Source organism: Giraffa tippelskirchi, chromosome 13, assembly GCF_054371585.1.
Source record: "Giraffa tippelskirchi isolate mGirTip1 chromosome 13, T2T-mGirTip1v1.2.pri, whole genome shotgun sequence".
NCBI lineage: Eukaryota > Metazoa > Chordata > Mammalia > Artiodactyla > Giraffidae > Giraffa > Giraffa tippelskirchi.
Window position 1 is genome coordinate 1,671,391 of NC_137287.1, and position 13,146 is coordinate 1,684,536.

A 13,146-nucleotide genomic window follows, 5' to 3' on the forward strand; every position below is an offset into this window, starting at 1 on the left:
GCAGACCACTCACATCTGGGGGCTTAAAACCCCAACAGCTGTCCGCTCAGGAGGCTCATTGCGGGCAGAGAGCTGGGAAGGTGTGCCCCAGTCCTAGGCTGGAGAGTCCGGCTTGAGGATGGCCCAGTTAGGGGGGCGGTGGCAGTGCGGGAAGCTGCCTCATGGCAGCTGAGGGCCAGGGCCGGGGTCCCTGTAGCCTGGTTGCCAAAGGTGGGACTTCCTAGAGTCCCGTGGGAGAGGTGTGGCCTCTCAGGACAGCCGGGTCCAGTAGCGCTCACGCCTCTTCACGCGGGAGTAGCAACGTTCTGCAGGAGCATGAGCGGTGGGCAAACACTTGTGGGAAGCCTGTCCCTGTGAGCATGCACTGCCTGGATCGGCCATCACCTGCCACACAATCTCATCTGCTTTCCTTCTGCAGGGGATTAACGGCTGGAGGGACTGCCCTGGTCTTCCAGTGGTTAAGAATCTGCCTTGCAATGCAGGGGACGCGGGTTGGATCCCTGGTCGGGGAACTAAGATCCAGCCTGCCACAGGGGCAACTAAGCTCTAGTGCTCTAGAGCCCGTAACCCACAACCAGAGTCAGTGCTGCGATACAAGGTCCCTCGTGATGCAACAAAGGTCCTGTGTGCAGCAGCAAAGCCCTGACAAAGCCAAAAAAAAATTAACAACTGGAGTGATGTAAGAACACATGCGGGTGACGAAGAGAGGAGAGCCTGGCTCAGACTGGGGCCAGGGGCTCAGGGGGGTCATTACCAAGTTCTCAGCACCATCTATCTGCACCCGTGGCCTCTGGCTCCCAGCAGTGATCAGTGTCCCCAGAAAGCATCCTGAAATGGGGAGGGACAAGCCACTTCCTCCTTGGCCTGCACCAGCTGCAGACGGAGTACACTTTGAAGAAAGCTGTTGGGAGGGACGTTTTGAAAATAAAAATCTTCTAGGAGCAGAGATTACAGCTTCCTTCCTCTGCTCCAGTATCAGCCCAGGTCCTGCCCCTGTGGGGAGTGGGGAGCAGTTGGGGATGGTCCCCAGGGGGTGGCTTTGGCGGGGTGGGGGCATAACCAGCCTCATCTCTTGAATGAGAGTCGTGGATCACCAAACCCAGGCTCGAGACGCCGGTCAGCTGGGCACCTTAATGGGTTGAGTTGAAACAGCCGCAGATAATGGTTTCCGAGAATCGAGGGCCCTGGCTTTTATTTCTGCTGATGCATGAAGTCAGTGTCATCTCCTTATCTGTCAAAGGCCCTGTGAGTCAGAGGAGATGGTCTGAGCTTTCCCACGGACCCTCTCCAAGCCCCCTTCTCTCTCATGGGCCCAGGTGGAGGGGCTCGATGGAGCTAAAGATACGTTGGGGTCGTGACCTTACGTGGGTGTCACCACTCCTGTGGGACACAGGGCTGGGATGTCCACACTTGCCTTCAGAAGCAGCCTCATCTCACACGGGCACCCCGTCCTGGTGGAGGGGGACAAGAGGGGTGGCAGGCCCCTCGTTCTTTTTGAAGCTCTGACTCGTCATCAGGCGAGGGACCCGAGAGTCGTCCTGACCTAGATCCCCACCCCCATGAGCCCCTCCGCGGCCCCCGCGTTTCCAGAGCGTGTTAATACCATCCCGCAGGACGTCTGATTCAGACCTTTCTAGGAGGGAGGCAATCTCCGAAAGGGCTTAAGAAAATAAACACACAATAGCTTAGCCAAGCAGCTAATATTAAAGCAAAGACTCCAAATTTAGATCCCACCAAGTTCAAAGGAGCGGCTGTAGCATTCCAGGGGGGTGTGTGTGTGCACACAGACACACACACATACTAGTGGTGGGGCCACAAGGAGCTGCTCTGTAGACCTGCTGGGCAGAACTGGGTAGACCCACATCCCTTTGGGGAAAGACAGGCAACTTGTCCCTGCAGATAACCCCCTCTTTGAGCCCGCCCTCGTGGGCACCAGGGGATTCCTTCATCCCTGCGAGGCAGATACTCTGATCACATCTGAAGTTCTAGGGAGTGGAGAGGTGTGTGTGGTCACTGCCTGAGGCCGCAAAGCTGGGGCTGAAATTCTGATCAGGTCTGCTCTGATCTGACCCTCCGTGTCCCAGGGCATTCTCAGGAAAGTCTGCACAGGAAGAGTTGGCAAGAAAGGGGCAGGGGAGCTGCACCCGGACTCCTACCCACGCGGTGGCAGCCCTTGCCCCACCGCCCTGTGTTCTAAGACGACCCGGAAGCCGTCCGACAGCCGCAGCCCTTTGGGGCGGGGAGCGGCCTGGGTGGGTGGCCGGCTCTCTTGGGCGAAGATGCCAACTTAAACAAAGCCCAGAGTCCCGGGGCCTCACTGACTTGTTTGTACAGAGAGGGCGAGGCCCCGCAGGAGTATTTTTACCCTGGTGAAGGCCGGGAGGACCGGGGCTCCTCCTGGCCGCTCCTGACCTGAGCTGGAGCCTGTGTGCCAGGGGGTGGACTGAGGCCTCGTCCAGGCCGGCTCTGGCCGCCGTGGCCAGGCTGCAGAGGGCAGCAGGCGCCAGGGACCCCCGCCCACTCCCAGGGTCTCCAACGGGGCTCGCCCCTTCCTGACATCTATGGGGTGACTGCACAGAGGACCCCGGGAACCCCAGGAAACAGTGGGTTTAGGGCCCCAGAACGATAGGCTGTGAACACGTGTGCTGCTGTGGGGAGGAGCCCCAGCAGGGAGCCCCCCAGAGCCTTGCCTTCTCCAGCACCTCCGTCGTCGGGGAGAACTCAGAATAACCGAGGGTTATTTTTGAACTCGGCTTCTTGGGTCAAGAGCGAAACGAAAACAAGCTTATGTCAGGGGTTTATTTTAAAAAGCAATTTCCAAGAAGTGTCCTGGGGCCACGGTGTGTTCGGTCCAGTCCCCCTACCTCAGTGACGACCCAGGGCGACCGAGGACACGCTGGGCACAGAGGCGAGGGGACGCAGCAGCCCCCCCACCCCCTGGGCCGCCAGAGAGGACCCTCAGGGCCGGCCCACCTTGCACGGCCTCCCGGACGACCCCAGCTCTCAACAGACTGGCTAGAAACGAAGCCAGGCTCCACGTGAGGCCTCTGCAGATGCCGCGAGGCCGCGCGTACATCAGCGCTCTCTACGTGCCGGGCCTGGGCTCCTTGGGCGCATTCGCCCCGCCCCGCCCGGCCCAGCGGCCCCGCCCGGCCCAGCGGCCCCGCCCGGCCCAGCGGCCCCGCCCGGCCCAGCGGCCCCGCCCGGCCCAGCGGCCCCGCCCGGCCCAGCGGCCCCGCCCCGCCCAGCGGCCCCGCCCCGCCCAGCCGCCCCGCCCCGCCCAGCCGCCCCGCCCCGCCCAGCCGCCCCGCCCCGCCCAGCCGCCCCGCCCCGCCCCGCACAGAGGCCCCGCCCCGCACAGCTGCCCGCCCCGCCCCACCCCGCCCCGCACAGCTGCCCGCCCCGCCCCGCCCCGCCCAGCCCAGCGGCCCCGCCCCGCACAGCGGCCCCGCCCCGCACAGCTGCCCGCCCCGCCCCGCCCCGCACAGCTGCCCGCCCCGCCCAGCCCAGCCCCGTACAGCTGCCCGCCCCGCCCCGCCCAGCGGCCCCGCCCCGCACAGCTGCCCGCCCCGCCCCGCCCCGCCCCGCACAGCTGCCGGCAGCAGCACAGCTGGAAGGCCCCTCTGACCCCCGCGGCTTCCCCAGGGGCCCCTGATAGTCCAGCGACACTTACCGTGCTGTTCTTTGTGGCTCTCTTAAGCCACCACGGGGACGTCTGAGGGCCTCTCACTGGCCTGTGGCCCATGGGGAACCAGTCAGGCCCGCACTCACCCACCGCGTGGACGGGGCAGGGGCCCGGCGGGAGGCCCCCAGGGCGGCCGGAGCCCCCTCTCCATCTCTTTCCCTCCTGCAGCCTTTGAGCCACAAAAGGAGGTTTCTTTACCTTGTGTCTCCAAACACTTGTCCACAGTAAGATTGGATTTCAAATGAGGGTCACTGAGCGTCTACACTGGATGGCCTTTCATCTCCAGCTGCTGCAGCCGAAGGCGGGGTGGGGGGCGGGCAGGGAGAGCAGGGCTGCTTCTGCCCCCGTCCTCCTGTCCGTCTCGGCGGTCAGCGGCGCGGACGCCCCTGGGGCAGCTCTGCCGCTGGGACACCCCTCCTGCCCTAGTGGTTAAAGGGGGGACGGAGCTGGTGGCAAAGGGGTTCCTTGAAGGAGAGGGAGAGCCCGGTGGGGCCGCCGGTGAGGAAGGAGCTCCTCCGAGGTCAGCACTCACGACACAGGCAGGAAGCAGGGAGGCACGTCCACCTGGGCCCGCAGCAACTAGGGCAGGGAGGGGCCCTGCCAGCCGGAAGAGGTACCGAGCCGTTGTCCATCCCTGCCCCGTGGGAAGGACCAGGGCCGTCCACTTCAATGTCCGTTTGGGGAGAGTCCCTGTCAGTGGACGGCGGGAACAATGCGTCCCCGTGAGCTTTAGTCACAACTTGGTCTAACAACTTGATCAGCCTTGTCCTTACATTTAAAAGTAGAGAGGCCAAGTGGGAAGAGAGCTACACATAGGCATCTTCACTGGGGCTTCCCTGATAGCTCAGTTGGTAAAGAATCTGCTTGAAAAGCAGGAGACCCTGGTTCAATTCTTGGGTTGGGAAGATCCCCTGAAGAAGGGAACGGCTACCCACTCCAGTATTCTGGCCTGGAGAATTCCAGTCCATGGGGTCGCAAAGAGTCAGACACCACTGAGCCACTTTCACTTTCTTTCAGGCATCTTCACACGGGGATTACAGATGGCTTTGATGTGCAGAGTTAAGTTCTGTGTCATTCACATTTTTAATGCTTACACATCACATTTTCATTCTCCAAGTTAACACTATACAATCTGAATCTCCAGGGGAGAGGATGCAATTCCAGAAGTCTAACTGAAAAGAATCTGTCACTTGAACGTGATAAGAAGTTCATTCCCATTGGGAATGATGCTCAGCGCCCGTGGGGGTCTACTTGTGGGGTTGCCAGCACTTTCTAGCAACGGGACGTCCTACTCTCCTCGGAAGGGCTTCCTCTCGGAGACCTGGACCGTCATTGATGAGGACAGACCACAAGTCTTTATTTATTCATCCACGACATGTCCACCCAACACACATCCGCTAGATAGCTTCTGTTCCATCGCTCTGCCCAAAGTTAAAAGAAACCTATCCACCACCTGGGTCACCTCGGAGATGCTTGTTTCCCACGTCCACGCTGCCCAGGGTCAAGGTCGATGCTTCTGATGCCATTAATGAAAAGGTTTTTTTTTGGGGGGGGTCATTATTTCTATTTGTGCTAACATGACCTAGACATTTTCTCTGCCGTGACTGCAGTTCCGACATGGCTGCGTGCACACTGCAGGGTGTGTGGGTCCCTGCCGGGGATGGGATGGGGCAGCAGAGCCTGAGGCCCAGACCCCGCACACGGTGCCCACCGGGGCCCCTGCCGAGCCGGTGCAGGGCTGCACCCAGGAGGCCCGCAGGTGAAACTGTGCACTCGGACCAAGGTCCCGGGGCCTCGCTCACCACGGCAGAGACGCGACACACTAGGAGAAGGTCGTTTAAGGTGAATTTTAATCGTTTTATAAAAGTCATATATACAAAACACATTCAACTACCCACCGTGGCTGTACAGTACGCTTTTTACACTGCATCGCGTGTCTCTCAGGCCGGGTCACGGCATGAGCAGAGAGGCCTTTCCCCACCGCCGGTGCTGGGGGCGGGGGCGGCGGCGGTGTGGAGCTGCAGCGACAGCCTGGGGAGGGGCCCTGACCTCTGCGGAATTTCCTTTCCAAGTGTAAAGACCCTGGAAGAGCTCGGGGCTCCATCCCTGGGGGACAGTGAGCCGGGTGCTCTCCTGGCCTGGTCCCCTCTGTGGGGTCCACCGCGGAGGCTGAGCCGAGGACGGGGCGGGAGGCGGGCGCACGACATGAATCTCCTAGCTTCTCTCATGTCAACAGACAATAACACACCGGCCAGTTTTTAGATGGTTCGAATGGACCGAAGAAAAAGACATTTGGAATGTTTTGTGATTTGTGTTAACAGGTCGAAAGGTAATGCCGTAAGATTTCAGAGACGACAGACTCAACAGAGATCTATTTTAAATTTCTTGATACCGAGGCCAGTTGAAGAGTCTGACAGTTGAGAAGACGGGGAGAGTGGCCCAGGCATCACAGGCTGCCCGCACGCCCTCGCCCCCGGCTTCCAGACTCACCACAGGCTCCGGCCACCTGCCTGCAGGTGAACCTGGAAAAGGTACCCAGGCTCAGCAGACGGCTGGGCGAGCGGGGAAGCCGTGGAGGACGGGCTTTGTCAGCCTGGCTCCTCGTCTGTGATCTGAATTCTCTCCACTTGGCTGACGGTGCTCTGCCCACTGCGGGTGCCAACCTCTAGGGCACCTTGACAGCGGTGCTGGGGAGACCTCCCGGATCACCCCAAGGCTGCGGGAGGCTTCCCCGGGGGCCCCCGGGCCAGAGGGTTCACCTGCGAGGTTCACCTCTGAAGCCGCCTCGAAGCTCTCAGGCTGCCGTGGGTCCCCTGTCCGTCACCACAGAACGGGCACCGAGTTCCCAGTCTCCCCCCGAGCAGAGCGATTCTGGAGCCAGCAGAAGGGATGAGCCCTTGAACGGGCCCCAGAAGCACCAGGGCAGGGAGTTGAGGGCCTGTTTACCCCGACCCCCAGGGTCACGCTCTCAGCCACGCCAACATGGACTCCTGTCAGCTCCCCGGGGTCACAGGCGGCCCACACGCCTGCCCCAGTGGTCCTGGAGGACACCTCCCAGACTGAAGAGCTGGGCTGTGCTCACTGCAGGGATCAAGTTTTGAAAGCACAAGATAAAGGGAATCCAGTGCGGATAAAAAGGCACCTGAGGGACAAGCCTGGAACCCATGGACAGATCAGGAAGACGGGGACCCCGCGCGGCTCAGCCTGGCCACTCTCTGCTGGCCCAGAGGAAACACGGGCTGGCCCAAGAGCCCAGAAGCTGCCCCAGGGTTCCCCTCGGGTTTGTGTTACCCTCCCCAGCCCCCTACACAGGAAAACCCCCACCTTCCTAACCAGCTTGGGGGACCCCAGTGCCAGGTGGAGCCAGGCGTGCGCTTCTGTGAGGTGAGCCACGAGCCGTGTTTACAGCCCCATGTGCAGAGCCTCTGGGTCCCTGTAGGAAGAACCCCACACCCCAGTCAGCTGGGAAGGGCTCTGCTGCCCCGCGAGGGCCGTTTCGGGGCAGGAAGCTTGTGGTCTGCGTCGCCCCACTTCCCGCCCCTGCTACACTCAGACACGGATTCCTCGGAAGGTCCATCCTGCCAGGATACCCGAGGACTCCTGGGTCTTGGTGACACCTTGCTCCTCCTGCTCTCGGAGCCGGGAGCCTTCACACAGGGAGCCCCCACGTGGAGCAGGGCCCCGGGGTGTCCAGGCTCAGGGCCACCGTCAGGGTCGGCAGGGAGAGGTGGGCACCACAGGTGCTTCGGGCAGTACGCAACCGGCTGTCCCTCGAAGCAGGTTTTCACCCAGGAGACACCAGCACAGCGTGGACACCCAGCCCACGGCAGGCCCAGCACCAACCTCACAGCAGGGCCCTGTCTTTTCCTTCACACGGAGCTCCCCCAACTTCCAGGCGTCACTCAAGAGCGAGGCTGCAGAGCGCACCTGATGGGTCTCAGGGAGAAGTTGGCACCAAAAAGAAGGGGTGAGCTGCCAACCCCGCCCCTCACTCCTGAACCACAAGGAACATCCACAGCACCGTCCTCCCGAGGTGGCCTGATGGGCACCGCGAGGAGGGTGGGACTCGGGGGCCTCCACGGCTCTGCTCCATGGCTCGCGACCCCAGCTGGAGAGAAACCACCCAGGACTCCAGGGGCGCAGACCCAGGGTGCCCGTGTCACCATGAGGCCCAACCTCTACACACAGGGAAGCCGGGCCCCACAGCGCCGGGCCCCCAGGCGCGCGGGTGAGGAGCACACGCTGCTCTGAGGGGTGGGCAGTGTCTCTGCTCTGCTCTGGGGTGGGCAGGGGGCCGCTGAGGCGCCACACACGGACGCACACAGTGCCTTGCTGGGCGACGGCCACGGACACCGCGCACGTTCCTTTTCTGGAAAAGAATCTGGGTGCCGCGAGCTCTGCTGACTAGGAGTCGCTCTCGCTCTGCGTTGCTGGTTTCCCGTTTTCTGACGGGACGATGACCCCCAGGGTCGCAGAGGAGCCCCACCTTCCCTGGGCTTCCTCCGGCCTCCCATCTCCGGGCACATCCGTGTCCATTCCAGGTCTCCGCCGGCAGGTGGTCTCAGGGCCTCCCTCGCACACACACGTCTGTGTATGTTCCAGAGATATCCACACAGAACCGTGTTGGTGGCAGCTCTCCTGGTCACCTTGTGTCCCAAGCATGGAAACTGTGATCAACATGTGATGAACCTCCAAGGACCATCAGGGCTCGAGGTCTGCACGGGCTCTGAACTTGGGGACTGAAAAATTTCATGTTGGCTTTGAATGCTGAGGGATATTTTTCATTAAGAGAAACTAAGGATTTATTTTAATAAATATCCAGAGATCAAAGGTGGTCAGATTGTCAAACCAGCCCCTCCTGCTGATGCTACAATGCCGTGCACAGCACAAGCCGGGAGCGATTTGTTCCGACCACTCTCGTCCCGACACTGCTTTTGCTCATGGTGTCGAGTCAGCAAGTGTCTGTTCCCAGGACGCCCGAGTTAGTCGGTCAGAACTAAGGATCTTGTTGCAAGATGATTTCCTGATTTTAAGAGTTGAAATAACCTGACTCATTCTTATCAAAGAAGTAAAAAAATTACAAAAATAAGGAGTCTAGAGATCTCTATAAATTACAAAGCTATAATGCAATATCTTTGAGACAATTTCTCTACAAACTGAAGTTGAAAAAAAATAGTAAAAAACCGCATGTGTCCTTACGTGTGAACAGTGTGACTACGAGGATAAAGTCTTAGTTCGAGGAAGTTTATTGTTACATTTTTGCAATAATAGATGAGGCAGACTATCCCCTGCTGCTCCAACATCTCAATATAAAAGACAGCAAATCACGGGTAACAGTGAGATTAAAACAATACAAAGGCCTAAGGTTTGGGAGAGAAGTGACTATAAGCTATGTGTAAAAAGGCTGCAGATGGTTTCAGCTGAGCCTGCGGAGCCGTCCCTGTCTCTGATGAGCACGGATCCTGGAACAGAGGGCCGAGTGCCGTCACGCCCGCTCGGCTCAGCACGGGACTCCTGGCTGCAGGGGAGGAAGTGGGTCAGGTCTGGGCTGAGCCGTCCCTGGCTGCCAGGCCCCTCAGCACAGTCACGGCCACCCAATACGAACTCGCTCCCGGGTCTGAAAGTGAACTGGCAGCCACGACAGATGGTCTGAAGGACAAACCGCACTCGCTGACCAGGTGGACTCCAACTCGCCAGCAAGCCGTTCAGACCCTCCACCAGCCATACTGACCTCGGGGGCCACTGCCTCCGCCAGTGCAAGGGGGGGGTTTCCTGGTTGGCGGGAAGAGCGTGGATCCGCACACACGTGTGCGACAGGAACCCATGGGCGAGGGGCGCTCGAGGCCCGAGGACGGCAGGGTCTCAGGATGCCCAGACGCAGTCCATCCAGAGGGTTCTTTCTCCTTTAAACCTCGGTCACTGGCCCTGATCCCGGGCACGTCCTTTCGGTTTACGAAGAGCCACAGGAAGCAGTACAAAAACAGCAACTTTTCTCCAGCCAAAAAGAGCCCAAACCCCAGCAAACATGGACAGGAAGTCTTGAGGGCCCAGAGAGAAACAGGATTTCATGCTGTCTCCTCATTAAACGCCGTGATAACAGGGATGACTCAGAAGCAGGTTTGCCCCTCCCTTTCCTCCTGGGCCAGCATCTGCCACGAGATAGATCAGTGTTTATCTGCTGGTGAAGGTAAGCAGGACCCTTGCTGGGATGCAGGCCAGGAACAGCGTGGCCTGCAGACTGGCCCTGAACCACAGGCGCATGCTGGGCCACTGGCAGAGGAAGCCTTTTCCCCTTTCAAACGCTGGACGAGTCCTCGACGCGCCGGACACTGTCGGGCAGACTGGTTTGGACACGCGGAGACTGGTTTGGAATGCCGTGTATTTTAAACACAGTAAGAGACACCTGGACGGGGCAGCCGGACAAGGTAACCGAGGGTCGGGTTCATCGGCGCACGTCACCACTCACAGCCTCTGCAGCCCCCAGAGGCCGCGTCCAACCGCGTTTTCTGCTAGGTGTGTGTGTGTTAGTGGAAGTGAGGGACCGTGAGGGGCACCTGCCGTCTAGGGAGGCAGAGGAGCCTGGGGTGTTAAGGCAGGTGCTGCGGGCCCCGCCGCCCGCTCTCAGGGGGTCCTGACAGGAGGGGGCACTCGGCTTCCTCCAGAGACGGCAGGCTCCCCGAGCCGACCGCACATGTGGGAGATGACTGGGAGGTGGAGGGCAGCCTGCAAGGCCAGCTGGTGTGAGGTCTTTGCTGAGGGGCGGGGGTGGGCACAGGGCAAGCAGGCACCACCCCTCGCCCCGTGTGGAGGGGAGGGGGAATCAAGGCAGCGCCCGGCCCACACCTCCCACCGCGGGCTGTGGCCGATCGGACGGGCGGGAGGCAGGCACAGGTGTGGGGGTGTTAAGGCAAGTCCCCCGTGGGCTCTCACTCCCACCCTCCAACCTGACAGCCGGGACTGGGGCCCCTTGGGAAATTGGCACCAGAGACTGAAAAGGCAATGCGCTCCCTCGGGAAGGTGGTGGTGAGGTCCTCACGCTCAGCCCACACTGCCCCTCCTCCAAACCCCCAGGACCCCGCCAGGCAACGCCCCCACCGAGGACTCATAAGTTGGAGAGAAGAGCCACCCGCAGAGACGTCAGAGTTTGCGTCTCGGTCACTAAAGACAAAGCGTGCTCACACACACATGTGGTCCCCGGTTAAACTGTCAGAAAAGGAACAGTTTCTATAAAAAGAGAAAGCTGTGTCATCAGGCGTCACACGTTAACGTCAAAGTGACCGCTGGACTTTCAGTAGTTTCACGAGTCCCCAGGATTCAGTAGCTAACGTCCACGTGTCCCGTCCGGCGGCCGAGCGCGGGGCCTGGCGGGCCTCGCACCCCGAGCCGGGTGTCCAGGGCTCGGGGTCGGGACCACACAGACGGGGAGGGCCGGCAGGAGCGCGGGCGGCCCCGTCACTGCAGCATGATGTCCTTCAGGTTCTCCTGCAGGATGGTGTCCTTCACGGCGTGGAACACGAAGCGGATGTTCTCGGTGTCGATGGCGGTGGTGAAGTGGTGGAACAGAGGCTTGCTGCGGTTCCGTCTCTTCCGGTCGAAACACTGCACCAGGAAGCGCTGCACGTCCTCCAGCCGGTGGGGGTCGCCCCTGAAGTCTGGGAAGTGCTTCTTGATGCTGACGGTCTTCACCTTCTCCACCAGCAGGTCCATCTTGTTGAGGAACAGGATGATGGAGACGTTGAAGAAGAGCTTGTTGTTGACGATGGTCTCGAAGATGTTCATGGACTCCACCAGGCGGTTGGTGCGCCTGTCCTCCATGAGGACCTGGTCGTACTCGCTGGACGAGACCATGAACAGGATGGACGTGATCCCGTCGAAGCACTGGAACCACTTCTGGCGCTGGGACCGCTGGCCGCCCACGTCCACCATCTTGAAGGGGATCTTCTTGATGACAAAGTCATGCTCCACGATGCCCTTGGTAGCCTTCCTTGCCAGCAGGATGTCCTGCTTGCTCGGGAAGTAGTTCTGTAAAATAAGGTAAGGAGGCGTTGGGGAGGAGAGCGTGAGAAGACGGGGACGAACAGACGTGGTGGAAGGAAAGTTACGGGGACTTCTGCGAGAAGCTGAACCAGATACCAGAAGCAACTTTCATTTACAAGAATACAAATTTGCCATGAAACAGAGAGTCAAGGAACCAGGTGGCTCATTTCAGAGTGAATAGGGGGCTCACCAGACTGAGGAAGAACGAGCAGGACCCTCAGGTCAGGCCCCAACCTGAGATCTCGTCTCCTTTCTTCTCTGCACGAAACGACCACCGCTTTTCCTCCTGCATCATAGCTACCTTTCTATTTTTCTAACTTCCAGGGCACATGCATTCCAAACCCTGACTCTGAACTGACTTAACTTAGGTTTTGCAATGCTGCTTAAATTTAGCCTGCAGTATATTTAGTATGTTATTCTTGGAGAAACCTTTAAAGTCTTCAGCAGCGCACGGGCAACTGTGGTGACTCGAAGCCCTTTGATCCTGCCCCGTTACAATCCTCCAGTGGCTCCTGCACACCAGCTCTCAGGCAGCACCTTTGCCAGAAACCCCAGCAGGGAGGAAGCCTCTTGACCCAACGACCCATCCACAAGGTAAACGGGGGAGAGGGGAACGTCTCCAACAGCGCTGGAGATGGGCGAAGCCTCACAGGGGAGGTGCTCCAACCAACCACCCCGACAGACAGACTGAAAGAAACAAACAGATGGGAGGAGAAAGCTCTGGGTTAAAAGAAGGCCAAGTGCCATGGACCAACTGCGTGGGTGGACTCGAGACTGCTAAAGACCTGCAAGAGAACGACAACGGGGAAGGTCTCGAAACCGACTGGACACTGGCCGGTGTTAAGGAATGAGTGTGGTAATGGTGCTGTGGTCACTGGACGACAGGCAGGGCCTGCGAGGGCAGCGGGAGCCCTTGCCGCGGGGGCTGCTCTGGGCCGCACGCCCGTGTCTTCTAATCCCGGGTCACAGGCTCCGGGCGTGGGGGTCTCACTCACCAGCTGGCCAATCCGGTCCAAGTTATCCAGGAAGTACTTCACCGATTCACCCTGTCGTGGAGGAAAGAAAAGACATAGCTCAGTCCGGCCTGAGGACCCTGATGTGGTCAACAGGACTCAATCAGGTGACGTGAGTGCTGTTCTGCCTGCGTGTAAACAGGAAGGCAAAGTGAAAAGGCTAACAGCATGTATGTGTTTTTCAAAATAAAAAATTAAAAGCTTTTTAAAACTGCAGTTTCTCTAGCTCTGATGCCCAGGTTCAAATTCAGACTGTGTTTTTCGAAGCAACGGCGAGAACGCGGACTCTCTGACCAGGCGGGTCCGTCCCTGTGCAGACGGGGAGCCGGCCATGAGGCTTGGCTCCTGTGGGTGGTTTTGCTCCCGGCAGGGCCAGCCCGGTGGGCTCCAGGCTCACCTGCATGTTCCAGC

General features: G+C 59.8%; 1 protein-coding gene across 3 annotated transcripts in view; it reads right to left on the bottom strand.

Moving 5' to 3' along the window:
* Positions 1–8,918: 8,918 nt before the first annotated feature.
* Positions 8,919–13,146, bottom strand: part of GNA12 (G protein subunit alpha 12) — a 73,910-nt gene continuing 69,682 nt past the window's right edge. For 2 of the 3 annotated variants that reach the window (XM_081552681.1, XM_081552678.1), the window contains 2 exons: positions 12,718–12,768; positions 8,919–11,707 (listed from right to left, as the gene is read on the bottom strand). In XM_081552681.1, the coding sequence (XP_081408807.1) occupies positions 11,138–11,707; positions 12,718–12,768 (621 nt within the window). In that variant the 3' untranslated portion in view covers positions 8,919–11,137. The remainder of the gene's footprint in view (positions 11,708–12,717; positions 12,769–13,146) is intronic. The other variant, XM_081552680.1, reaches the window with a different exon arrangement.